At 46.3% G+C, this 27867-nt stretch overlaps 1 protein-coding gene across 1 annotated transcript in view; it reads right to left on the reverse strand.

The window, feature by feature from the left end:
* The window catches only part of LOC121286054 (glutathione hydrolase 1 proenzyme-like), a 114706-nt gene that overhangs the window by 10759 nt on the left and 76080 nt on the right, over nucleotides 1–27867 (reverse strand). Inside the window, exons 8-9 of the mRNA XM_041203065.1 lie at nucleotides 20380–20567; nucleotides 6735–6862 (exon numbers count right to left, since the gene is read on the reverse strand). Of these exons, the coding sequence (XP_041058999.1) occupies nucleotides 6735–6862; nucleotides 20380–20567 (316 nt within the window). The remainder of the gene's footprint in view (nucleotides 1–6734; nucleotides 6863–20379; nucleotides 20568–27867) is intronic.

Genomic DNA, 27867 nt, shown 5'->3' on the forward strand with positions numbered 1-27867 from the left:
TGAGGAAAAGCTTTTTTACCCAGAGGGTAGTGACTGTTTGGAATGCACTGCCTGGGTGGGTGGTGGAGGCGGGTTGCCTCACATCCTTTAAAAATTACCTGGATGAGCATTTGGCATGTCATAACATTCAAGAATATGGGCCAATTGCTGGTAAATGGGATTAGGTAGGTAGGTCAGGTGTTTCTCACGTGTCGGTGCAGACTCGATAGGCCGAAGGGCCTCTTCCGCACTATGTGATTCTGTAACTCAGTGATTCTGAAACCATGAACTCCATTTGCTAGATGATTGGCTCTGAGATCAGCTCCAACTGTGTGGGTGAACACCCTTTACCAGTGGCTCTGAAGGTCACAGTGGCCCTCAGCCTCTATGCCTCCAGCCCTTTCCAGGGCTCAGTAGGGAATCTGTGTGGAATCTCCCTATCAGCTGTCCACAGTTGCGTCAAGCTGGTGACAGAAGCTCTGTTCGGGAAGGTACTGACCTTTATTCTTTACTGTATGGACGAGGCCAGCCAGGCTGAGCGAGCCAGAGGCTTCGCAGTGATTGCTGGGTTCCCCCGCGTCCAGAGTGCTATAGACTGCACACATGTGGCCATCAAGGCGCCAGCGGGTCAGCCGGTTGCCTTCATCAACAGGAAGGGATTCGACTCCATGAACGTGCAGATAGTGTGTGGCCACAGGATGCAGAATCTGCAAGTCTGTGCAAGGTACCCGGGCAGTTCTCATGATGTGCGTATCCTGAGACACTCCCAGGTACTGAGGCTCTTCAGTGCCCCAACCGACTGGATGGATGGCTGCTGGGTGACAAGGGCTATCCATTGAAGAGGTGGCTCATGACACCTCTCTACTATCCAAGAACAGAGGCAGGGAATCTTTACAATACAAGCCATGCCTCCACAAGGTCAGAGGTAGAGAGAACCAAGATGCACATCTGATGCCTGGACTGTTCAGGTGGAGCACTACAATATCCTCCAGAGTGGGTGTCACTGCGCTCTCCACAATCTGGTGCTGCCAAGAGGGGACCCACTGGAGGAAGAGGATCTTGACACAGCTCCATAGGCCACAGATGATGAATCCAGAGTGAGTCAGAAGAGGAGCATGGTGAGGAAAACGCTGAGGGCATGGAGCCAGACCTTGGTAACGTGCAGGGAGGCAGGTACACCAGGGATGCCTTGATCCAACGCTACTTCAGATAGGCTATCAAAGGTCACCTACAACCATGTGCCAGAGCTGCCTCTTCCATCCCAGATGTCAGAAAGGACCCTTTCATTTGAACCCAAAGAACATTCATTGCCTGTGCAATAAAGTTCAGAGCCACCTACATCCAGCATTACATACTGGCATACCCTGCATCAATGAAATAAAAAGGTGAAGCATACTCAGACCATGATGACAAAAACAAAATTTATCTCATTTTGACAATTCCAAACTATTTACATAAACTTCTCTGGTCTTCATTCTCAGACGAGTATAGTTAAGTAAATATAAATTAACATAAAGTCACTCATGACCTGTCCCTCTTGTGCTCATGGGGCCTTTAATTTACATTTCTGAGTGCTACGTCTTGGAGCTCCCCCATCGCTGGCACCGGCATTGGAGACAGCTGTTCACTCTGCTGTCCTGTTGGCCTTGATGACCTTGGTGGGTGTCCTCTGGCCAGTGGAGCCTGTACTGTCCCCGCCTGGGAGGGAGTGGCCAGTGCCAAGGCTGGCATCTCTCCAGTTGCCGCAGCCTCATCAGATGCCACAGTCACTAGCAGAGGGGCAGAGGAGCTGCTGCCGTCAACTAGAGTGCCCTGAGAGGAGCCTATGGAGATGACAAGCAGCTCATATGCCAACGTGAGGTTGCTCTGGACCTCCCTGCTCACCATTGATGGACAGGTACCTAGCTAGGATACTGGGTGCCTCATCCATCTCTCACACTGGTACTGACCACCTGAGGTCATTGCCTGTGTGAGGGCTTGCAGGTCTGAGCGCAACCCCAGGAACCCGATTCTGTCCCTGGAACTGCCTCTCTATGAGAGTCGCCATTCTCTCCATGAAAGAGGCAGTGCGCTTGGCCATGATGTTCAACACAGTGCTCACGCTCCACATGGACTCCTCGATCACGGAGACCCTCGTGGATCTCCGCAAGATCTTCCCGCACATCCCGCTGCATGTCCAGCATCTGCCGCCTAATGGACAACTCCAGAGGCTCATCATCTGCCTTTGACCGATCATCATCCTGGTCTCCAGCAGCCCTCCGACTGCTGGTGCCCTAGGCACTCTCTGCCTCCGCCTGTACCTCAAGCAAGTGTGAAATGCCCTCGCCAATGTACACCGAGATACTAACCACCGTTCTAATGTCCACTGAGGTGTTGGTATCTGCGCTGGTGCCCTCTTCAGAGAGCGGATGTAACACTGGTGAAAATGATGCCTGGTGATCCTCCGGCATCAGTGGTGGCCCTTTGGGGTCTGGAGAGTGAACGCCTATTGGTGAACCTAAAATAGAGAAGGGCATGTCATTAGTTAAAGTCATCACACTGTCACTGTGAATGCCAGACATCCTGGTAAGACAATGGAGATCTGCATCTTGGTGCCATCATCTTCCAATGATCAATGGGGGATCCAGTTTTGAGACTCCCATTAATGAGGGGACTTCACAAGAATGTTTGCACCATCTGAAACTCTCAGCTCTGTGAATTGCACTCTTACCTTCATCAGACACCCTTGCATATGGACTGTGCCGGCCCTCCGGCTCCAGGGTTTCCTGCTCGAACCTGGTCAGCAGCAGCAGGCTGTGCAGCCCTCCGCCTATCCATGACCTCTCATCTTGGTTATGGCTCATCTTCCCCTGAGAGGACAGAGTCCAGCCTCTACCTGCAGTGCCATTGCAGCCTGGCCAACTCCAGCTGAGGTGCACCTGACGGAGAGGTGGTGGTGGCATAGGGAGGTGGTCGTGGCATAGTGTTATTGTTGCTGGACTGGTAGTCCAAAGGCCTAGAGTAATATTTTAGATCTCTGAAGACGGAGGGGCATGTTAGTGGGGTGGTGAAAAAGGCAGATGGGACACTTGCCTTTATCAATCGAGGCATAGAATACAAAAGTAGGGAGGCCATGTTGGAGTTGTATAGAACCTTGGTGAGGCCACAGCTGGAGTACTGTGTGCAGTTCTGGTCACCACATTATAGGAAGGATGTGATTGCACTGGAGGGGGTGCAGAGGAGATTCCCCAGGATGTTGCCTAGGATGAAACATTTAAGTTATGAAGAGAGGCTGGATAGACTTGGGTTGTCTTCGTTGGAGCAGAAAAGACTGAGAGGCGACCTGATCGAGGTGTACAAAATTATAAGGGGCATGGATAGGGTGAATAGGGAGCAGCTGTTCCTCTTAGTTGATTGGTCAGTCACAATGGGACATAAGTTCAAGGTGAGGGGCAGGAGGTTTAGGGGGATATGAGGAAAAGCTTTTTTACCCAGAGGGTGGTGACGGTCTAGAATGCGCTGCCTGGGAGGGTGGTGGAGTCGGGTTGCCTCACATCCATTAAAAAGTACCTGGATGAGCACTTGGCACATCATAACATTCAAGACTATGAGCCAAGTGCTGGTAAATGGCATTAGGTAGGTAGGTCAGGTGTTTCTCACGTGTCGGTGTGGACCCGATGGGCTGAAGGACATCTTCTGCCCTCTGTGATTCTGTTACCGGGCACATCTGAGTCATGGCACTCGAGCCACAAGGCACCCAGTCCATGCAGCCAGGGCTCACCCACATGGCCAGCTCTGGCATAATTGACAGTTGGCACTCTGACTCTAGAACCCCTGAGGTCCACTGGGGGACAGCCACACCTTAACACTTCTACACACTGTCCCATGCCAACACTGTACTCACCCTTCCTGAGCGCAGCAGCTCATTGAAGTGCTTCTGGCACTGCACCCATGTGCGCTGCACCACATCATGGCTGCTCACCAGGGCTGTCACCTCCTCACATGCCCTCTTGGTGAGGTGCGGTGGCCTCCTCCTCCTATCTCACGGTTGGGGCCCGATTGCGGGCAGCAGTCAGTTTCGCTGCCACTCCCAGGCCTGCCCGCCACACCTGCCTGATGAGGGGAACATCCTGCCCTCTGTGCCTGCCACAGATGCACTTGAGGTATCCTTCAATTGTCTGATGATCAGAAACTTGGAAAAGTAGGTAGTGATTAGGAGAAAGTCGTCGCCATGGATAATGAATGAATTTGTTGCAATTTTAGACCATAGATAGGATGGAATTTCATGAGGGTGTAAAGGTTCTTTATGTTGATGGGACTGGTGTCGCTGGCATGCTTCACTCATCCTCACTGTATTCTCGATATTGTTATTAATCCCTGGGCAATGCACAGTACACCTTGCCAGGCGCCTTGTCCACTCTATATCTTGGAGAAGAGCTTTGAGGGAAAGCACCTGTTTTCTCTTAAAAACCACACCTCTAGAAATACCTAGTTCATCTCCATTTAATCAGAAACATCTGAGGGTGTCTGGTACTGTTTGTACATTATCAAGCCAACCTTCTACTAAATGCCTTCAGCCGTGGATCATTTGCTGTTTCCTCCTGGAGCTTGGATGCACTTGTATTGACCAAAATTGATTAGATTGACCTTGAATACATCTTCTATGTCAATGTCTATGCTGTCTACTTGTAGCTCTAGCAGGATATCTGCAGTTCTTTCTCAAATGAGTAACCTGGTCAGTGTGCCTCAAGTAACTATTTTACTACCAGATTTGGAACGGACTTTGAAGTCATTGTAGTCTGGGTGGCAGACATGTCATTGGCCTGCCCCAAATCATTTTCAATGGTTTGTGGTTAGTTTCCACATGAATTGTTTACTAAATAGGTACGCGTGAAGCCTTGTGATACCAAATCCAGAGCGAATGTCTCTGAATAAGGGGCAGGCCATTTAAGACTGAGATGAGGAGGGATTTCTTTCACTCAGAGAGTGGTAAATCTTTGGAATTTTCTGCCCCAGAGGGCTGTGTGAGCTCAATCATCAAGCATGTTCAAGATAGAAATTGATAGATTTCTGGATACTAATGACGTCAAGAGACATGGGAATAGTGAGGGATAATGGCAGAGAGGTACAAGATCAGCCATGATCTGTTTGAATGATGGAGCAGGCTCGATGGGTTGAATGGTCTACTCCTGCTCATATGTTCCTAAGACAAGTCCTTCACAATGCAGCCATTAGTGAGTGTAGATTTTGGTCATGCTCTTTTTTGGTTTTGCCTATCATCCTATTATCATTGGTGATGCATACACATCAAGGAATATTTTCTGTAAGTCTGCCCAAATGTTGCTGGCATAGATCCTGGCTGATGGATAAACCAAAGGGTAATCTCTGGAAGCTGTATCTGAAAGTAATGGTTTCTTGAGATCCCTCTGTCAAATAAACCGACCAATATCTTTGTTTTGTGTCCAACTTGGAGAAAAACCTTGCTCCTGTGAATTTGGGATTCAATTCCTCTAATGTTAGAATCATGTGTGGCCACCTCTTTAGCGTGAGATTTAGATGTCTTGGGTCTAAACATTCCTGAATTGTGTCATCTTTATTCAGCATGCATGTGATGGAGCTGCACCAGTCGGTGTGCTGATTCCTACGACAGATAATGCTGTTACCCTCCATATCATCCAACTCACTCTTTAGCAGGGATTTTCCACAGCATCAGGTGTGTTCATTGGGGTGAGTGGACAATATAGCATAATCGGTTTCACAGTGGCATGCAACTAGTTTGCGATCGACTGCTCAGCCTGCCGATGGTGGGCTGCGTTTCCCTCCATCAGATATTGAGAACTTCATTGTAATACATCTGCATATCATTACTAAGCCTGCTGGATTGTCCACCCACGTCGGCGGGAAAGCACGCCGACGTGTTTCATGACAGCATATATAAGGCGTACACTTGGCGAGCGACACTTTGAGGGGAACACAGAGGTGAGTACAAAGTAAAGTTGCGTGGCGCTCTCCAGGGTCACCTGTTGGACTTCAAGCTTGAGGCGCATTGAGGGGGGAAGGGGGTCAAGGCAACCCTGCGATTGAGGTGATTTGGGGGGGGATGGGGTGCTAGGACTAGGGCTGCCCTGCGGTTGAATGTAGCGCACAAGCATTTGGGATGGGGGTTAGGGTGGGCGAGGGAAGCGGCCACGCATTAGGGACACCTAATATAAAGTGACCATTCCTCTAAAACTGAGACAGTTCAGACACAGCCATCGATATGATTGGAGTCGGGCTTCTAGCTTATCTGCCTACTCAAACAATACAGAGGCAAAGTGCCACCAAGTGCTCCAGAGCTTTTCACCCCTTGAGCATGGACTGCAAACTAATTTGAAGAGCAACCAGCATTAGCATTGAAGCAGTGGGCTGAATGTCCTCCTTCTGGGCTATAATTTCTGCGTTTCACTTGACAGTATGATCTGGAATGTATTACCTGAAAAGGTGCTGGAAGCAAATTCAATTGTAACTTTCAGACGGGAATTGGATATTCACTTGGAAAGGAAAGACTTACAGGGCTACAGGTAAAGAGCAAGAAAGTGGGACTAATTGAATTGATGTTTCAAAAGCTGGCACAAGGCACAGTGGGCTGCATGGCCTCCTTTTGTGCTGTAAGATTCTAGTTATCTTAAAAGACACAATTCCCACTGAGCAGGATGAAGAGCAGCATGTCACAATCTATTAAAATGGTATCTTTAATTTTCCATCAGTTGAATCTACACATCTAAACAGAGCCATACCTGGCTTGATAAAGTTGGCTGGGGAAGGTGGAACACCAAATCCATTCAAAATGACCGGCGAAGAAAAGTCATCCATTTCATTATTGAAAATAATCCCATTTGTGCTGGACCTCACCTTCGATCCAAAGCTGCAAAAACAACAAAATACGTCTTTTTACAGCAGACATCCTTCATTCCATCCACCCTGTATGCAGAAGGAGCAGCTGTCCCTTATCTTTTTCATGTTTCGAACACACCCAGTGACAGATTGTTACCAAATATTATTCCTACTTTCACACTTTTCAAGTTTTTAAAAATCCACAAATGATGCTAAATTCTGATTTACAGTGCATATTTTCCAAGTTTCTGCTGTCAATTGGAGCCTCACTGGGCAGCTGTATTTACCAACTATTTATTCCTTTGGACAACCATGGAAAATGCACCCAAACTAGCCGCAGGTGCTTTTGACTAGCAAGGTTTCTAGCCAGCAGAGTGGATTCTTCAAATTGGCACTTTGCAGACTGACTGCAACAATGACTGTTTGATCATAGCATTTTCAATTACATATTACATCAAATTTACAGCACATAAATAGGTTGTTCGGCCCACCTGGTCTATTCTAGTGTTTATATTCCACATTAGCCTCTTTCGATCCTCCTTTATCTCATACTATGGGAGGCGATGGCATAGTGGTATTGTTGCTGGATTAGTAATCCAGAGACCCAGGGTAATGCTCTGGGGACCTGGTTTGAATCCTGCCACAGCAGATGGTGGAATGTGAGTTCAATAAAAACTGGAATTAAAAGTCTAACAATGACCATGCGACCATTGTTGTAAAAACCCTTCTGGTTCACGAGTGCCCTTTAGGGAAAGAAATCTGTCGTCCTTATCTGGTCTGGCCTAGAAGCCAGACCTACAGCGATGTGGCTGACTCTTAAATGCCCTCTGAAATTGCTTAGCAAGCTACCCAGTTGTAACAAACTGCTACAAAGTCACAAAAAAGGAATGCAACTGGATGGATCGATCTAGGCACTGGAAATGACATTGGCAATCTCAGCCCTGTCGACCCTGCAAAGTCCTGCTTACTAACATCTGGGGGCTAGTGCCAAAATTGGGACAGCTGTCTCACAGACTAGTCAAGCAACATTCTGACATAGTCATCCTCATGGAATCATACCTTAAAGATAATGTCCCAGACTCCACCATCACCATCTCTGGGTATTTCCTGTCCCACCAGCAGGACAGGCCCAGCTGAGGTGGCAGCACAGTGGCATACAGTCGACTCCAAACCCCTTGAATTCTCATGGCATCAACTCAAACGTGGGCAAGGAAACCTCCTGCTGATACCGCCCTCCCTCAGCTGATGAATCAGTGCTCCTCCAGGTTGAACATCACTTGGAGGAAGCACTGAGGGTGGCAAGGGTGCAGAATGTACTTTGGGTGAGGGACTTCAATGTCCATCACCATGAGTGGCTTGGTAGCACCTCTGCTGGCTGAGTCCTAAATGACTTGGCTGCTAGCCTGGGTCTGCGGCCGGTGGTGAGGGAATCAACAAGAAGGAAAAACATACTTGACCTTATCCTCACCAATCTGCCTGCCGCAGATGCATCTCTCCATGGCAGTATCAGTATGAGTGACCACCGCACAGTCCTTGTGGAGACGAGGTCCCTCCTTCACATTGAGGATACCCTCCATTGTGTAGTGTAGCACTACCACCATGCTATATGGGATAGATTTCGAACAGATCTAGCAGTTCAAGATTAGGCATCCATGAGGTGCTGTGGGCCAACAGCAACAGAGGAATTGTACTCGAACACATTCTGTAATCTCATGACCCGGCACATCCCCCACTCTACCATTAAGCCAGGGAATCAACCCTGGTTCAATTAAGAGTTCAGGAGGGTGTGCCAGGAGCAGCATCAGGCATACCTAAAAATGTGGTGTCAACCTGGTGAAGCTATAACACAGGACCACTTGAATGCCAAACAGCATAAGGAACAAGTGGTAGACAGGGCTAAGCAATCCTACAATCAACAGCTCAGATCCAAGCTCTGCAATCCTGCCACATCCAGTCGTGAATGGTGGTCCACAATTAAACAATTCACTGGAGGAGGAGGGTCCACAAATATCCCCATCCTCAATGATGGAGGAGCCCAGCACATCAGTGCAAAAGATAAGGCTGAAGCATTTGCTACAATCTTCGACCAGAAGTGACAAGTGGATGATCCATCTTGGCCTCCTCTGGAGGTCCCCAGCATCATGGATGTCTTCAGCCAATTTGATTCACTCCATGTGATATCAAGAAACGGCTGAAGGCACTGGATACTGCAAAGGCTATGGGCCCTGACAATATTCCGGCAATAGTACTGAAGACTTGTGCTCCAGAACTTGCCACGCCCCTAGCCAAGCTGTTCTAGTACAATTACAACACTGTCATCTATCCGGCTATGTGGAAAATTGTCCAGGTATGTCCTGTGCACAAAAACACAAATCCGACCCAGCCAATTACCACCTCATTAGTCTACTCTCCATCAGCATTGGTAATGGAAGGGGTCATCAACAGTGCTATCAAGCAACACTTGCTTAGCAATAACCTGCTCACTGACGCCCAGTTTGGTTCTGCCAGGGCCACTCAGCTCCTGACATCATTACAGCCTTGGTTCAAACATGGACAAAGGAGCTGAACCCCCGAGGCGAGGTGAGAATGACTGCCCTTGACATCAACGCCGCATTTGACAGAGTGCGGCATCAAGGATCCCTAGCAAAACTGGAGTCAATGGGAATTGGTGGGAAAACTCTCCGCTGGTTGGAGTCATACCTAGCACAAAGGAAGATAATTGTGGTTGTTGGAGGTCAGTCATCTCAGCTCCAGGACATTACTGCAGGAGTTCCTCAGGGTAGTGTCCTAGGCCCAACCATCTTCAGCTGCTTCATCAATGGCCTTCCTTCCATCATAAGGTCAGAAGTGAGGATGTTCGCTGATGGATGCACAATGTTCAGCACCATTCATGACTCCTCAGATACTGAAGCAGTCCATGTCCAAATACAGCAAGACTTGGACAATATCCAGGCTTGGGCTGACAAGTGGCAAGTAACATTTGCACCACACAAGTGTCAGGCAATGATCATCTCCAACAAGAGAGAACTGAACCATCACCCCCTGATGTTCAATGGCATTACCATCACTGAATCCTCCACTATCAACATCTTGGGGATTACCATTGACCAGAAACTGAACTGGACTAGCCATATAAATACTGTGGCTGCAAGGGTAGGTCAGAGGCTAGCAATCCTGTGGCGAGTAACCCTGACTACCCAAAGCCTTTCCACCATCTACAAGGCACAAGTCAGGAGTGTGATGGAATATTCTCCACTTGCCTGGATGTGTGCAGCTCCCACAACACACAAGGAGCTTGACACCATCCAGGGCAAAGCAGCCCGCTTGATTGGAAGCACATCCACAAACATTTAATCCCTCCACCACCGACACACAGTAGTAGCAGTGTGTACCATCTACAAGATGCACTGCAGGAATTCACCAAGGCTCTCATACAGCACCTTCCAAACCCATGACTACTACCATCTAGAAGGACAAGGGCAGCAGATAGATGTGAACACCACCATCTGGAAGTTCCCCTCCAAGTCACTCACCATCCTAACTTGGAAATATATCACCGTTCCTTCACTGTCACTGGGTCAAAATCCTGGAACGCCCTTCCTAACAGCACTGTGGGTGTACCTACACTACACGGACTGCAGTGGTTCAAGAAGGCAGCTCACCACCACCTTCTCAAGGGCAACTAGGTATGGGCAATAAGTTCTGGCCCATCCAGCGAAGCCCACATCATGTGAATGAATAATAAAAATTATATCAATCATATAATTCTCCCTCAGGCACTTTACTAGCTTTCCCTTTCAGACCTCTATGCTATTCACCTCAAACACTCCAAGTGGTAGCACATTCAACATTCCAATTCTCTGGTAGAATGGTTTCTCCCAAATTCCAACTAAGTACCTGTGATTTGCAGTCATGTAGGAGATGTGTTGTAGGATGGCTGAATTCTACTATTTATAACAGAGTTGATCTGCAGGCACTTCTTGGGTGGAAGCTTTAAGTTCATTTACAATATACTCAGCAGCAACTATACCTATGTTTTCAACTTCAACTTCGTGGGCAGAATTTTCCTGTTGGCATGCAGAGGTGTAAAATGACAAGTGTGAGGACATTACCACGCACCATCATGATATTTTGTTGGGCAGGGGCGCGATATCTGCTGTGCATCCGTCGTTAATTAACGAGCCACTTAAGGCCCTTGACTCACCAATCGACTGCGATTTTTCAGAGTCCGTGCAATCTTCTGGTCGGTGCACGGGTGCAACGGGCAGGCAGGTGGGACACATTTGTATAAATCTCATCCACAGGCAGGATAAGAGGGCTCATTGGGGTCGCAAGTGTGCTCTATCAAGTATTGATTTTTCAAAGATTTTGAAACTTGCCTGTGTGATGTGCAATACTTCAAAACACATACCAGCTGCTTTGTCTGGACCCTTAACCTTCAGGTCAGCACTCTGCAGTGAGGAATTCTTTTTGGGCCTGCAGGTTTCTGGAAGCCTTCCCACAGCCTGGGAATGGGAGCTGAACTCTCCACTGGAGGCAGCTTCTCTGAGGGGAAGGGGGGGCTAGAAGGAGGAGGAGGCCAGGAGTCCACATTCAGCCTCCAGGGGAGTCACCTTTGGGAGGACAGGCACAGGCACAAGGGACGCAGGACCAGCAGGTAGTCCAAGGCAGAAGGTGCCAATATCCTGCTGCCAGGGTTTACAGGCAGCGAAGCAGCTACCTCAATATGTCTGAGGTGCAGTGCCAAAGGAGGCTCTGACTCTCAAGAGAGATAGTCAACTATATCTGTCAGATGATTGGCCCTGAGATCTCTGTTAACTGTGTGGGTGGACACTCCATGCCAGTGGCTCTAAAAGTCACAGCTGCCCTCAAGTTCTATGCCTTTGGCTCCTTTCAGGGCTCGTTGGTGAACTTTGTGCTGTCTCTCAATCAGCTGTCCACACTTGTGTCAAGCAGTTTGCAGATGCTCTGTTCAGGTGTGCATTGACCTTCATCCTCTACCGTTGGGATCAGGCAAGTCAGGCACAGTGAGCCAGAGGCTTCGCAGCCATTGCTGGCTTACCCCGCTTCCAGGGTTCAATAGACTGTACACATGTGGCCACCAAGGCGCCAGTAGATGAGCCTGGTGCCTTCGTCAACAGGAAGGGCTTCTACTCCATGAACGTGCAGGTAGTGTGTGACACAGGATGCAGATTCTACAAGTCTGTGCAAGGTACTCAAGCAGCTCCCGCGACACCTACATCCTCAGACACTCCAAGGTGCCGGGGCTCTTCAGTGCTCCAGCCTGGCTTGATGGATGGCTGCTGGGTGACAAGGGCTATATCTTCAGAAGGAAAGGGGGGAATGCAGTTGACGATGAAGACGTTGACACAGTGGCTGCGGCTGCACACAATGAGTCCGGCAGTGAGTCCGAGGATGAGCACACACAGGGAAATGCTGAGGGAGTAGTCACTGACCTGGGCACACTGTAGGGAGGCGGGGACACCCGGGAGGCTTTAATTCAACGAACCTTCACACATCTCAGCTGGACCTCCAGGACGATCCTGGACTGTAGGCTTCATACTCAATACCTATGTGGCAAATCTTCCAGGTTAGGAACAGTATCTAAGGGCCTTGTTAATAAAACTGAATGTCCCACAAAGCACTCCCAACATTTTTGGAAACCATACACATGCAGAAGAAAAGAGGCACCCTCAGCCATGGTGACATGTCTGAATTTAATATCACAGGCAAAGAAACTTAATGAAACAAAATGACAAGGGCATTCTAATTCAAAGCAAATCATAAAGACCTCATCTTGGGCCAACACAAAAGCACCAGTGATAAACCCGTGCTGTGCCTAAGGTCACTTATGTTTATGTTTCCGGGTGCTACGTCTTGGTGTTGCCCCATTGTTGGGAGTGGCATCTGAGATAGCTGACATCTGCTGACTCTGCTGTCCTGTTAGTGTCGATGACTTTGGTGGTTGCCGTCTGGCCCATGGAGCCTGTGCTGGCCCCGCCTGGGAAGGAGCTGTTCCACAGCTGGCATTTCCCAGTTGTCACATCCTCACCAGATGCTACAGTCACTGGAAGGGGGGGTGGAGGATCTGCCACCCTCATCCGGAGTGGCCTGAGAGGTGCCCACAGAGATGACAGGCAGCTGCTGCGCCAATGTGAGGTAACTTCAGACCTCCCTGCTCACCGTGGATGGATGGGCACCGAGCTGAGAAACTTGGTGTCCACACCATCTCCCACACTGGCACTGACCAGCTGAGGTCAATGCCGATGTGAGGGCCTGCTGGTCAGAGCGCATCCCCAGGAAGCCCTGACCGGTCTCCTGGAGGAGCCTCTTCACAAGAGTCGATACCCTTTCCTTGGAGGATGCATGGCGCTCAGACATTTGGCTCATTGCTTCGGCGATCATCTGCCACCACGGAGACCATGCCAAGCATAGCCTCATGTATCTCCCCCGATGCTTCCGCATACCCGACCACATTTCATGCCCCTGCTGCATAGTGGACAACTCCAGGGGCACATCATCAGGCACTGACTGAGGATGTGCCTGGTTCCCTGCAGTCCTCTGATTGCTGGTGTCATGGGCACTCTCTGTCTCTGCCAGCTCCTCCAGTGACTGTGAAGTGCCCTCACCACTGTGCCCCAGGACACTAGCTGATATTCTAGCTCCCACCGAGGTGCTAGTATCTGCGTTGGTGCCTGCCTGGCAGAGATGGTGTGACGCTGGTGAGGCTTCAGGTCCCTCAGATGTGAGAGGGGGCCTCTGCTGCTCCTCCTCCCAGCCCTGCTCCATGATGCTGAAAGGAAGAACAAAGACATTGGATCAGTTAACGTGGAGACAATATCAATGTGTATCCCTGTCCCCTGGATCATTATGCGCTCATCCTTCTATAACCAATGGTCAAGCCATGTTGCAAAATTAAATCACTGAACATTCAGCAGTGCAATTGCTGTTGGGAGAACAATGCTGACCTTACTGTTGGGTGTAAATACCTGGTGGTGGCACTCCAGCCTCACTGACACCAGTGGGCCTGGGCACATGGTGCCTCTCCAGATCCAGAGCCTCCTGCTCAAACTGGCTGAGAATGGCGATCTGCACCTGGCCACCGCCAGTCCTCACCTGCTCTGCAGCGTTTTGAGCATTCTTCTCCTGAAAATGAGAGACGAGCATTGATTCGTGAAAATTACACATGGACTCTCTTTGCGCACGGCCCACCCCAACCAGAGTGGGACATATCAGGGCTCCAGAGCCTCCTCATCCCGCTGCTGCCGAACACTCACACAAAGATGCTAGACCTGTTCCCCACCATCCACCTTGGACATATGCTGCCTACATCATATTAGGCACCACACGGTATACCCTTCCATAGTAAGGAGGTGCAAGCACATGGAGCACAGCAGATGGTTCGTTGCCACGCCACCTTGAAGCTCCTCTCCCAGCATGTCATCACCCTGACTTTGACATGTCCTGCAATTCAAATACAGCGCCTAGGTGCAGCTCCTCCAGGTTGCCCCAAAAACAGTCATGTGGTCTCAGTGTAACACATGCTGCGGGCACAGAACCCACCTCTTCACCACCCTCTCAGGCTGACCTCAGCATGGGCAATATCTGCTGGTCCACCCAGCAAAGGCACATGCCGTCAATGATTCAATGCAGTCAGACTTGTTGGCTGGGGGTGGGGGTGGGGGTGGGGTGGGGGGGTGTTGCTGGTGGGGCAGCATGTGGGGGAAGCTGACCTGCTGGGTTAAGTGACCAATGCCAACATTGGTCCTCACCCTTCCAGAGAGCAACAAGTCGCTGAAGCGCTTGCAACACCAGATCCAGGTGCACCTCCGGCCTGGCCTGCCCCGCTGGCCTACCCTGCGGCCTGGCCTGCCCTGATGGCCTACCCTCCGGCCTGGCCTGCCCCGCTGGCCTACCCTCCGGCCTGGCCTGCCCCGCTGGCCTACCCTCCGGCCTGGCCTGCCCTGCTGGCCTACCCTCTGGCCTGGCCTGCCCCGCTGCCCTACCCTCTGGCTTGTCCTGTCCTGATGGCCTACCCTCTGGCCTGGCCTGCCCCGATGGCCTATCCTCCAGCCTGGCCTGCCCATGTTGCCTCACCTCCGGCTGGGCCTGCCCTCCGGACTTGCATATCCTCCATTGCCACCCTGCACAGCCCTTCACCCAGCCATTGCGAGCAGCCTTTACAAGGCTACCAGGCCTTACTTTGTACAGGCTGCCGGGTCGCCATTGGACCCGGCGGGCTGAGCATGTCCGCTGCCACCCGCACACTCCTGCTATGCACGGGAGTCGTGAAGTATGCCGGGAGGGCCTTAATTGGCCCGCCCCCGTAAAATGGTGGTGCTGACCCGATCGCAAGCAGCGATCGGGCCCACACCCGCCCAAGCCTGCTCCCACTCTGCCCCCCATCCAGAAGATTCTGCCCCATGTCTACACTGACTGCTGAGATCACCCATGCTACTCTGCTCTTGGTTACTATGGATCATGTGATCTTCCCAAACAAATGTTATTCTTAAAGGTACATTACACACTAAATAAAACCATAATTACTACATTCCTCCCCCTTTAACTCAGATATACATATTATATTTACAAGAACATATTTTTCGAGACAACATAATATTTACACTGGGTGAGGAATTTACAAGTTCAGTCTTTCAGATGGTTTCCTGGTACGTGTGGAACATCGCAGCTCCACACCTTCAGATTCTTTGTCAGGAACCTTCTTTTCCGGAGTTGCCTGAACATCAGGTACTTTGGTGGAACTTGCAGTTCTGTATCCTCAACTCTTACAGGAACATCAGACATGTCAGTCCCGGCTTGAGTATCCTCAACAGGAAACGCAGACCCGGCCATGGTCACTGGTGGAACCAAATCTTGGTAGTTTGTCTCTCTCTTCCTTAAATGGTCCACATGTTTTTGGATGATCTGGCCTCCCACCTCCATGTGGTAAGATAGACATCCAGTTACCGCACTTATTTCACCCGGTAACCACTTTGGTCCTTCACCGAAGTTTTTCACGTATACCAGCTCTCACACGGTAAATTTCCTCTCACGTGTTTGCCAGCTATGTCTAGTTTTCTTGCTTGCCTGACTCCTTCAAACCTTCCCCTCTAAATTCCATATTATTAAGTCCTAAGATGGCGTTTCAACAGTAACTCCACAGGTGTGGTACTTGTTGTTGTGTGAGGGGTGGTCCCGTAATGAAAAAGAAATCGTGCTGGTTTGGTTGTCAAGGAATCACCAGATAATGTTTTCTTGCCTGCTTTGAATGCTTGAACTGCCCTTTCAGCCAGTCTGTTTGAGGAAGGGTGGAACAGTGCAGTTTGAGGCTGATAAACTGTTGAAACTCAGCACTCAGAAATGCCGTGCCATTATCGGAAACGACTACTCTGGTAATCTGTGAATAGCAAAACTCTGACGTAGTTTCTCAATTGTAGCGGCCGACATTGGTGACTTCACCTCATATATGTCCAACCATTTTGAATGGGCATCGACAATCAGCAGAAACTTTGTATCCAGGAAAGATCCAAGGTAGTTAATGTGTAACCTCACCCAGGGTCTACCTGGCCGCTCCCATGGGTGTAATGGAGCTGTCACTGGCAACTTTTGCAGTTGCTGACATTGTACACAGGGCTTTAGTAAACTCTTTTTCTCCATCCATCCCAGGCCACCATAGATAGCTGTGTGCTATGGTCTTCATTCTGGAAATTCCTGGATGTGCGCTGTGTAGTTCAATTAAAAGTGGCTCCCTTCCCTTTGGAGGAACTATCAGTTGTGCACCCCACAATAGGATGCCATCCTGGCTGGTTATTTCATGCCTTCTGTTGAAATATGGTTTCATTTAGTCAGATACAGGCTCCTGAGGCCAACCGTGTAGCAATTGTTCTCGTACCTGAGATAGGACTGGATCCTGACTGTCCAGTCTCTGATCTGTTGCGCACATATCAGCGAGGAATCTAAGAAATTTAACAGTAAACAGGTTCCTGTGGAACTGGGACATGCTCATCATTTTCTTGTAAAGGTAAACGACTAAGGGCATCGGTGTTTGTGATTTGGTTGCCAGGCCTATGTATGAAAGTGTATTTTTACGCTGCCAGAATTACGGCCCTATTGGTATTTCTGTATCTTCTTTCTATGTGTCTTCTTCTTTCTAGCACAGACTTTAATCTCAGCCTTCTTTATGACTTCACTATTGGCCAGACTTCTCTCAGATGCAAGCTCAACTTATCTGAGCTTAGTGGCTGCGTCTCCCAAAATTTCATTATCTGTCTGCTTCTTGGAAAATCCTGTGACTCTTTGGCTTCATTTAGTTGATTCTTCAGCTCTTCCATCTCTATTTTGTATTTGTTTGCTGCATCCTGGAAAATTGAACATTGTTGTGTCTTCTTTGCCAACTCATTCTTCAGTTGTTCAGAGAAGTGCTGAATTCTTTCTGTTTCTCTTCATACTTTTCCAGAGTACAAACTTTGACCTGAGGGAATCTTGTATTTGTGAAGATCTTTCAACAGGTTTTCCTTTTCCCTATGGAAGTTGTTCACCTCGTCTTGAACTCTGAAATCAAGCAGGGTCTCTTCAAGTTTCTTCTGCTGTTCTTTCAGGTTTTGGTTTAAGACAGCCTACATTTCTTCAGGTTGTTGAGTCCTTAGTTTTTCAGAACAGGAATGCTTCCAGCTTCCTTTTGGAATCTCAGTGGCCAATCAAGGTTGATTTCCCTTAGCCAATTTCACCCAGGAAAGCTTGGTCCTCTGCCTCTCAATGCTAACACTGGTAGCTTTGCCGAATGGCTTCCATAATGGACAGTTACTCAGCCTATGCCTTTTACTTGAATGTCTTCAACTATATAAGTTTTTATCTTGGCCACTGTTCATTCCAAGCTTAATTGATGTTCACCATTATTCAAATATCTGAAGGTATGTTCCCCAATTACAATAGTGGAAGCTCCTGTGTCTACTTCCATTTTAACAGGTTTGCCATTTACTTTCACTGTAACAAATATTGGATCTGTCTTTCCAACTTTCAGATTAAATAATGAGTAAATGTCTGAATGTGTTGTTTCAGGCTCTTCTACATTGTAGATTTCATTGGGCTTCTTCTTTTGTTTACAAGCCTGCTTGAATCTTTCCTTGTGCTGTCTCATCCATTTCTATAAGTTTAGTAGCATTCGATTTTTTTAAACTGCCAATTGCTAAAAGACTGATTGTTTCCACCCCTATTAAAATTATTCTTCAATTTCGCTGCTAAGTTATTTTTTTTTATTCTTTGGATCGTGGAGGCTGTTTCCCACTTTTTGGTAGAGTTTCGCTTTTTCACGCCGTTTTCGGCTGAGGTTTCCTGTCCGATGTGGAGGATGGCGCTATTCTGCGCACCCTGTATTGCTTTTCAATCTCTTACAGCACTTTCCATGGCCAGCGCTATCTCTAGCACCTTCTTGAAATCCAGATTTACTTCGGAAAATAATCTTTTCTGAATAGTGTCCTCTTTCACACCACACGCTAAACGATCTCTGAGCATGTCGTTCAGAGTCATACCAACTCACAATGTTCCATTAACTGCTTCAAATTTGCCATGTAGCATGCAATTGTCTCACCCAGGGCTCTATTTTGTGAAGTAAACTTGAACCATTGCATCGTGACTGAGGGCTTGAGTTGAAAATGGCCCTTCACGAGGTCCACCCATTCATCAAAATTCTTTGAATCTGGGGTGCTGGGTGCCATTAAACTTTGAATCAAGCCATAGGTTTTGCTCCTACAAGTACTCAAGAGGATCACTCCCCGCCTCTCTTTCCCGGTAACCTTGTTTGCTTGAAAAAAGAATGCGAGGCATTTTATGCATTGGGATCAATTCTCCCAAACTGTGGCATTTTGAAAGAGGATAATTTCTTTAATTCTAACAGATCTTGTTATTTACAATCACTGGCGAGGTACAGTGCTGATTTCTTTCTAACTTGACTTCTTCTGTTCAATCCTGTTTTACCCTCATTGCCAGTTTGCTGTAGGGTGGCTGAGTTGTACTTTTCATAATAGAGTTGATCTGCAGACACTTCTTGGGTGGAAACTTTAAATTTATTTACAATATATTCAGCAGCAACTACATGTGTGCTTTCAATTCCAATTCTATCTCTATACTGACCGCTGAAGTAGACCACACTACTCTCCTATTGGTTACTACAGATCATGTGATCTTCCTTAACAAGTAGTATTCTTATATTACACACTAAATAAAGCCATAATTACTACAAGATGATGAAAAGCAAGGTGAAGGTGACTGACAAGTGTCAGGAATCATCTTTTCTCTTTCCTTGCTGTTGCTGTGTTACTGGGGAGTTGAGGAGTTGTAGGAAAATGGAGCATTGGGTATTACTGCAGCTAGGCTAATGTGGGGAGAGTTACTGTCTGTCAATGGGTCACACTACTGCAAAGAATGACACCATATATCCACATGTAGAGCATATATACAGTTCTGGTTTCCATATTACAGAAAGAATATACAGGCACAGGACAACATGTAGAGAAAATTTACAAGAATTATGCCAGAGCTGTGAGGTTATAATTATCAGGAAAGACTGAAGAGGCAGATGGGAAAGTGTGACTTAATAGAGCCTTCAAAATTCTGAGAGAGTTCAATACGGTAGACAAAGAGAAAATGTTTCCACTCATATGTGGAATTCAAATCTAAGGCTCATAAATATAAGATAGCCACTAATAAATACCAGAAACCATTTCACCCAGAGAATTAGAACATTGAAAGTGCTACCACATGGAGTGATTGAGGTGAATAGCATAGATGCCTGTCAGAGGAAGCTAGTAAAGTATCTGAGGGAGAAAGGGAGAATGATATGATTAATAATGTGAGACAAAGTAAGGTCGAAAGAGGCTTGTGTGGAACATAAACACCAGAATAGACCAATTGGGTCGAACAACCTGTTTATTTGCTGTAAACTTCTACGTAACATGTCATTGAGAATGTCATTGCTACCTACTGCAGCTCATGTTCATAAGCATTAAGTAGATGCTAAAAGGAGAGACAATGCAAACTAAAAAGGAAGACTATATGGAAAGGCCAAATCTGAAATGGTCGGATCATGTGAATGAAAGAGTGACACTGGGTTGACAGTTATGGGAGTTTTGGACAGGAGAGAGTTAGATGAGGTCCTGTGAGATTATGATGTGAAAGTATTTGCATTTATATAGCATTTTAAACAACCACAATATGCCCTAAAACATTTTACATCCAGCTAAGTACGTGTGATTTGCAATCACTGTTGTAGGAGATGATGAAAAGCAAGGTTAAGGTGACTGATGTGTCAGGAATATTTTCTCTTTCATTTATTCTTATGGAGTTATTTCCCTGCCCCACATTGTCCATTCCCTGCAGTGCAGCACCTATTGTAGCTGGAAGGAGCTGTGGAAAAGTTCACATAGCAGCCCCTCCACCCTATGACCCTCTGACACTCAACTAGAGGAGAACCAAGAAGAAATGTTAAGGAGAAAGACATAAAAGCAGATATTATTACAGTGAATTAATAATTTAAGATTAGAAAGCTCTTACTAGAAATTAATGGTGCTGGTTACTGACACTGCACTGCCATCCTCTGCTACAAGGGACAAGTGGGCAGTCCCATGATCATCGGTCGTGTAGAAATCAGGCTCATAGTATCTTATAGAATGCGTCGTATTGTCTGTGATTTTACTCCAAAGCTGTGTTGCAAAATAGTTTGAGATCATATTGGAAATGAGCTGTTAATGAAAAAGATCCAAAGAATAAAATGATTAGGATAACGCAGTGGATGAGTAATTGACTTTTCACCTCTGAGAACAGGGTTCAAGTGCAGCCCAACTGAATGGATGAAAGTTCCTCTATCTGCTGACAGTTCAGGTCTTTCATGAACTGAGTTTGTACAGTTTCAGCCTAAAGCACAGAAGTACACAAGTCAACACTAGATTATCAGTCTCAGGTGTCAAACAGGGCACAAGATAGATGGTGTTGGATATGGGGGGGACAAAACTGTGGATAGTAGGAGCTGCTCTTCTGACAGTGGACCTGAAACATATCATTAGGACAATGACCAGCCAGCCTGGCAAATTCCAGCAACTGGCACACAAAATTCCAGCAACTCAGGAATGAAAGCAAAATACTGTGGATGCTGGAAATTTGAAAGTTCCAAAGAAGAGTCATATTTGACTCGAAACACTAACTCTATTTCTCCCTCCTCAGATGCTGCCAGACCTGCTGCTTTCCCCCAGCATTTTCTGTTATTATTCCAGCAACTCAGCTTCTCTTTCAGAGAATCATAATGGAATCATAGAGGGTACGGTCCTATGATTCATTCCAATCATAAAGCGCCGAACTAGAGCTCCTGGCCTGTCGTGCCAGTTTTGGCTTTTTGAAAAACCGATCTGACTAGTCCCACTCCACTGCTCTTTCCCCATAGCCCAGCAAGGTTTCCCATTTCAAGTATAAATGTAATTCCCTTTTGAAAGTTTTTTTATTGATTTTGCTTCCACAGTCAGGCAGTGCATTTCAGATCATAACAACTGTAATGGTGAGGTGAGTGTCTGCCCTTTACATCAAGGCAGTATTTGACTAAGTGTGACATCAAGGAGCCCTAGCAAAACTGCAGTCAATGGGAATTTGGGAAACTCTTTCCACTGGTTGGAGTCATACATATCACAAAGGAAGATGGTTGTGGTTGTTGGACATCAATCATCTCTTTCCCAGGGTATCACTGCAGGAGTTACTCAGGGTAGTATCCTAGGCCCAGCCATCTTCAGCTGCTTCACTGATGATCTCCTTCCATGATAAGGTAAGAAGTTGGCTGAACATTGCACCATGTTCGGTACCAGTTGCAACTCCTCAGATACTGAATCAGTCTTTTTGCCTGCACTGGAGTGCTACTTTGGGCTGCATTATAATGCTTCAGTTAGAGTTTGGTGAGAGAGGGACATTTAAGGATTAATTTCCATCTAAAGTCTAGCCTTTCTTTAATTTAGCAAATAATTAAAAGTTGCACTTTAGGTTGGGAGAAGATGAGTTTTAGTCCAGCTTCAGAACAGGGGTTATACAGGCTCTGCTTACAGCTGCAGCTAGTTAATTAGTTGACTGGCTTAAACAGGTTTTCAGAAGTTAGATTCAGACAGCATAAAAGCAAGCCTTTTGTCTGCCCTGGAGTGCTCCTTTGAGCAGCATTAGAATGCTTCAGTTGGAGTTTGGTGAGAGAGGGAGTTCAGTGAAGAGGGAGGGAGGTGATCCTTCCAATTTCCACATTCGCTCATTAAGGAGGGCAGTGGCCTTGGTAAGTAGGACCTGGTAAGTATTTCTTCTGTCCTTAATATTCTCTAAACTAGAAGAAGTAAAAGTAAAGGGAGTAATTTAAAGTTAAGTTATCGTAGGGCAGCTTGGCAAGTGGAATGCTCCTCCTGTGCAGTGTGGGAAGTCAGGGACACTTCCAGTGTCCAGGGCAACCACATGTGCAGGAAGTGTCACCAGCTACAGCACTTAAAATCTGCATTTTGGAGCTGGGGCTGTGGCTAGAGTCACTGTTGAGCATCTGCAAGGATGAGATCTTTGTGGATAGCACATACAGTGAGGCGGTCACACCGCAGGTAAAGAGTGCACAGGCAGAAAGGGAATGGGTGACTGCCAGACAGAGCAAAAGCACTAGGCAGTGCAGGAGTGCCCATCTCCCTCTCCAACAGATTTTCTGTTTTGGACACTGCTGGGGGAGATGGTTTCTCAGGGGAATGTAGGGAGAACCAAGCCCATGGCACCACGAGTGGCTCAGCTGCACAGAGAGTGGGAAAAAAGTGGGAAAGCAATAGAGGATTCTATCATAAGGGGAACAGATAGATGTTTCTGCAGCTGCAGATGTGACACCAGGATGGTATGTTGCCTCCTTGGTGCCAGGGTCATGATGCCACTGAGCGGCTGCAAGACATTCTGAAGGGTGATGGTGAACAGCCAGAGTTCATGGTCCACATCGGTAAGAAGAGAGATGAGGTCCTGAAAGCAGAATATAGGGAGTTAGGAAATAAATTAAAAAGCAGGACCTCAAAGGTAGTTATCTCAAGATTACTCCTAGTGCCATGTGCTAGCGTGTTTAACCTAGACTGGCAGGGGAAGGGGAACCTGAGCGGGGAGACACAAGAGAGGGAAACAAAGATAGTAATGAAAGACAGAAAAGTAGAAAGTAAAAGTGGAAGGCAAAGGAAACAAGGGCTACCAGCAAATAGGGCCATAGTACAAAAATTATGCAAAAATGTAAAAAACACAAGTCTTAAGGCACTGTCTGAAGGCACTGTCTGAAGGCATGGAGCATTCGCAATAAGGTAGATTAATTAACAATGCAAATAGATATAAACAGGTATGAGATGATTGTGATTATGGAGATATGGCTGCAAGGTGACCAAGGCTGGGAACTGAATATCCAAAGGTAGTCGATATTTAGGGAGGACAGGCAAAAGGGAAAAGGAGGTGTTGTGGTATTGTTAGTTAAGGATGAAATCAGTGTAATAGTGAGAGAGGATATTGGCTCAGAAAATCTCGAAGTAGAATCAGCCTGGGTGGAGCTAAAAGCAACAAGGGTAGAAAACATCAGTGCGAGTTGTATATAGGCCCCTAAACAGTAGTAGTAAGGTAGGGGACAGCATTGTCCCCTACAGGACAGGAAACAGGAAATCAAAGACGACTGTAACAAGGCTGTTACAGTAATCATGGGTGAATTTTATCTACATGTGGACTGGGCAAACCAAATTAGCAATAATACTGTAGCAGATGAATTCCTGGATTGTGTACGAGATGTTTTTTTAGACCAGTACATCAAGAAACCAATGAGGGAACAGGCTATCCTGGATTTGGTATTGTGAAATAAGAAGGGTTAATTAATAATCTTGTTGTGCGGTGTCCTTTAGGGAATAGTGATCATAACCTGATAGAATTATTTATTAGGACAGAAAGTGAAGTAGTCCGATCTGAAACCAGGGTCCTAAAGCTAAACAAAGGAAATGATGAAGTTATGAGGCATAATTTGGCTAAGATAGATTGGTGAACTTCATTAAAAGCCATGACGGTGGATAGACAATGGCTAATATTTAAGGAATGAATGTATGCATTGCAACAGTTATACATGCCTTTCTGGCGCAAAAAACACAGCAGGAAAAGTGGCCCAACCATGGCTAACAAAAGAAATTAAGGATAGTATTAGATTCAAAGAGGAGTTGTATAAAGTTGTTAGAAAATGTAGCAAGACTGAGGATTGGGAGCAGTTTAGAATTCAGCAAAGGAGGACCAAGAGAACAATTAAGAGGGTAAAAATAGAATATGAGAGCAAACTTGCAAGGAACATAAAAGTGGACTGTAAAAGCTTCTATAAGTACGTAAGAAAAAAGGATTAATGAAGATAAATATAGATCCCTTACAGGGTGAAACTGGAACTTATAATAGAAAACAAGGAAATGGCAGAGCAATTTAACAACTATTTTAGATGAAAAGTCATACGGATTCAAAACATTAACTCTGTATTCCTCTCCACAGATGCTGTCAGACCTGCTAAGTTTTTCCAGCTATTTCTCCTTTTGTTTTTGTTTCAGATTTCCAGCATCCTCAGTGTTTTGCTTTTATTTTAGTTCTGTCTTCATGGAGGAAGAGACAAATCATTTCCCAGAAATACTAGGGAACCAAGTGTCTAGTGGGAAGGAGGAATTGAAGGAAATCAGTATTACTAAAACAATAGCACTGGAGAAATTAATGGGACTGAAAGCCGATAAATGCCCAGGGCCCGATACTGTACATCCCAGGGTACTAAAGGAGGTGGCCATGGAAATAGTGGATGCGTTGGTTGTCATCTTCCAAAATTCTGTAGATTCTGGAATAATCCCAGCAGATTGGAGGGTGACAAAGGTAATCCCACTATTTCAAAAAGGAAGGAGGGAGAAAACAGACCGGTTAGCCAAACATCAGCAGTAGGAAAAATGCTAGAGCCTATTATAAAGGATGTGATAACAGGACACTTAGAAAATATCAACGGGATTAGACAAAATCAACATAGATTTATGAAAGGGAAATCATGTTTAACAAACCTACCGGTGTTCTTTGAGGATGTAGCTAGCAGAATAGATAAGGGCAAACCAGTGTATGTCATGTATTTGGATTTTCAGAAAACTTTTGATTAAGTCCCACATAAGAGGTTAGTGTGTAAAATTAAAGCTCATGGGACTAGGGGTAATTTATTAGCTGAGAACTGGTTAGCAGACAGGAAACAAAGAGTAGCAATAGGAGGATCTTTTTCAGAGTGGCAGGCTAGTGGGGTATCGCAGGGATCAGTGCTTGGGCACCAGCTATTCACAATAGGATGAGGGATTTTTCCAAGTAATATTTCCAAGTTTGCTGACGACACAAAACTTGGTGGGAATGTGAGCAGTGAAGAGGATGTTAAGAGGCTTCAAGATGATTTAGACAGGTTGAGTGAGTGGGCAAATACATGGCAGATACAGTATAACATGGATAAGTGTGAAATTATCCACTTCGGTAGGAAAAACAGAAAGGCAGAGTATTATTTAAATGGTGATAGATTGGGAAATGTTGATGATCAGAGGGACCTGGGTGTCCTTGTACACCAATCACTGAAAGCAAGCATGCAGGTGCAACAAGCAGTTAAGAAGGCAAATGGGTTGGCCTTCATTGCCAGAGGAATTTAGTACAGGAGTAAAGATGCTTTACTGTGGTTATACAGGGCATTAGTGAGACTACACCTGGAGTATTGGGTGCAGTTTTGATTTCCTTACCTAAGAAAGGATATACTTGCCATAGAGGGAGTGCAGCGAAAGTTCATCAGACTGATTCTTGGGATGGCAGGATTGAGGTTTGAGGGGAGATTGGGTCGACTAGGCCTGTATTCACTGGAGCTTGGAAGAATGAGAGGGGATCTCATTGAAACATATAAAATTCTGACAGGGCTGGACAGGCTGGATGCAAGGATGATGTTTCCTCTGGCTGGGGGGTCTAGAATAAGGGGTCAGAATTTCAGGGTATGGGATAGGCCATTTAGGACTGAGATGAGGAGAAACTTCTTCACTCAGAGGGTGGTGAACCTGTGGAATTCTCTATCACAGGAGGCTGTGGAGGCCAAGCCACTGAATATATTTAAGAAGGAAATAGATAGATTTCTGGACTCTAAAGGCATCAAGGGATATGGGGAGAGAACGGGTATTTGGCATTGAGATAGAGGATCAGCCATGATCATATTGAATGATGGAGCAGGCTCGAAGGACCAAATGGCCTACTCCTGCTTCCATTTCCTATGTTTCTATGTTCACATGCAGTAAGATGTGGACAACATTCAGGCTTGGACTGATAAGTGGCAAACAACGTTCAGGCCACACAAGTGCCAGGCAATGCTCATCTCCAACCATCTCTACTTGACATTCAGTGGCATTACCATTGTTACAGCACAGAAGGAGGTCATTCGGCCCATCATGCCTCCACCAACTCTCTAAATGAGCAACTTCCTTAGTTCCATTTTCCTGCATTCACTCCATAACCCTGCACATTCTTCCTTTGCAGACAACATTCCCTTTCAGATAAGATTCCCTTATGACTGCTTCAGCTGAGCCTGCCTCCATCACACTCTCAGGCAGTGCATTCCAGGCATTAACCATTCGATGCATGAAGAAGTTTTTTCTCAAATCATGTTTGTTTCTTTTGCCAATTGCTTTAAAATCTGTGCCCTCTCATTCTTGATCCTTTCACAAATGGGAACAATTTCTCCCTCGTTCGTCTGTTCAGACAACTCATGATTTTGAATACACCTATCAAATCTCCACTCAGCCTTCTTTTTTCCAAGGAAAGCAGTCTTAACTTCTTCAATCTATCTTCATAACTGAAGTTCCTCATCCCTGGAACCATCCTCGTGAATCTACCATTGCTGAATCCCTCACAATCAACATTCAGGTGGTGACCATTGATCAGAAACTGAACTGGACCAGATATATAAATACTGTGACTACAACAGTAGGTGAGAGACTGGAGATTCTGTAGTGAGTAAATCACCTCCTAACTCTTGATTCCCTCTCACCTAGAAGAACAAGGACAGCACGCGCATGGGAAGACCAGCAAGTTCCCCTTCAAGCCACACCCCATCCTGACTTGGAACTGTATCACCATTCCTTCACCATTGCAAGATCAAAATTCTGAAGCTTGCTTCCTAATAGCATTGTGGATGTACATGCACCAGATGGGCCTCAGCAGTTCAAGAGGGCAGCTCACCATCATCTCCACAAGGACAATTAGGAACAGGCAACAAATGCTGGCCTTGCCAGTGATATCACATCCAGGAAAGAAATTTTTTAAAAACTTGCTGTGTAAAAATTGTTCTCCTCAACTTTGGTGTTTTCATCCATCATCCTGTTCTCTGATTACTGACCCTCCTGCCTGTGGAATAAGGTCTCTCCTTATTCACTCTATCAAAATACTTTCTAATTTTGAATACCTCTACTAAATCTCACCTCAACCTTCTCGGCTCTAAAGAGAACAATCCCAGTTTCTCTTTAACTGAGGTCCCTCTTCCCTATTTACACCAATTTTTCACACACCCACCAGATTTTTCTGTTTGAATTTCACAGGTTTAGAATTTTGATAACATTGTCCAAGCTCTTTTGTCTCACTGGTGGATAAGTCCAAAATCTGAACTACCAGATCTAGTAAGATTGTGATATTTACAAATTAATGGGAACAGTCTTTATGATCTTTAAGAGGGATTGTCATGTAGCAAAGTATCGCCTCAAAGACGCATTCCAGATAAGCAATAATTTAATTATTCCCAGACAGAACTCTATTCCTTTTATGAAAAATGAAAATTACTTGTAGAAAGCTAACAATGGTTGCATTGCTTCCAAGTGGCAACTACCAACATTCACACCTACAACAAACATCTTATTATCAATGAGCTTGGTATCTCCAATCAGTATTCCAAACCCATAGAATAGCCAAACTCCTGGAAGCCTCACTGTTAAGAGATTAAAGCAGGAACCTTGGTGCTTGTCC

This window comes from Carcharodon carcharias, chromosome 13 (genome assembly GCF_017639515.1).
Source record: "Carcharodon carcharias isolate sCarCar2 chromosome 13, sCarCar2.pri, whole genome shotgun sequence".
Classification (NCBI taxonomy): domain Eukaryota; kingdom Metazoa; phylum Chordata; class Chondrichthyes; order Lamniformes; family Lamnidae; genus Carcharodon; species Carcharodon carcharias.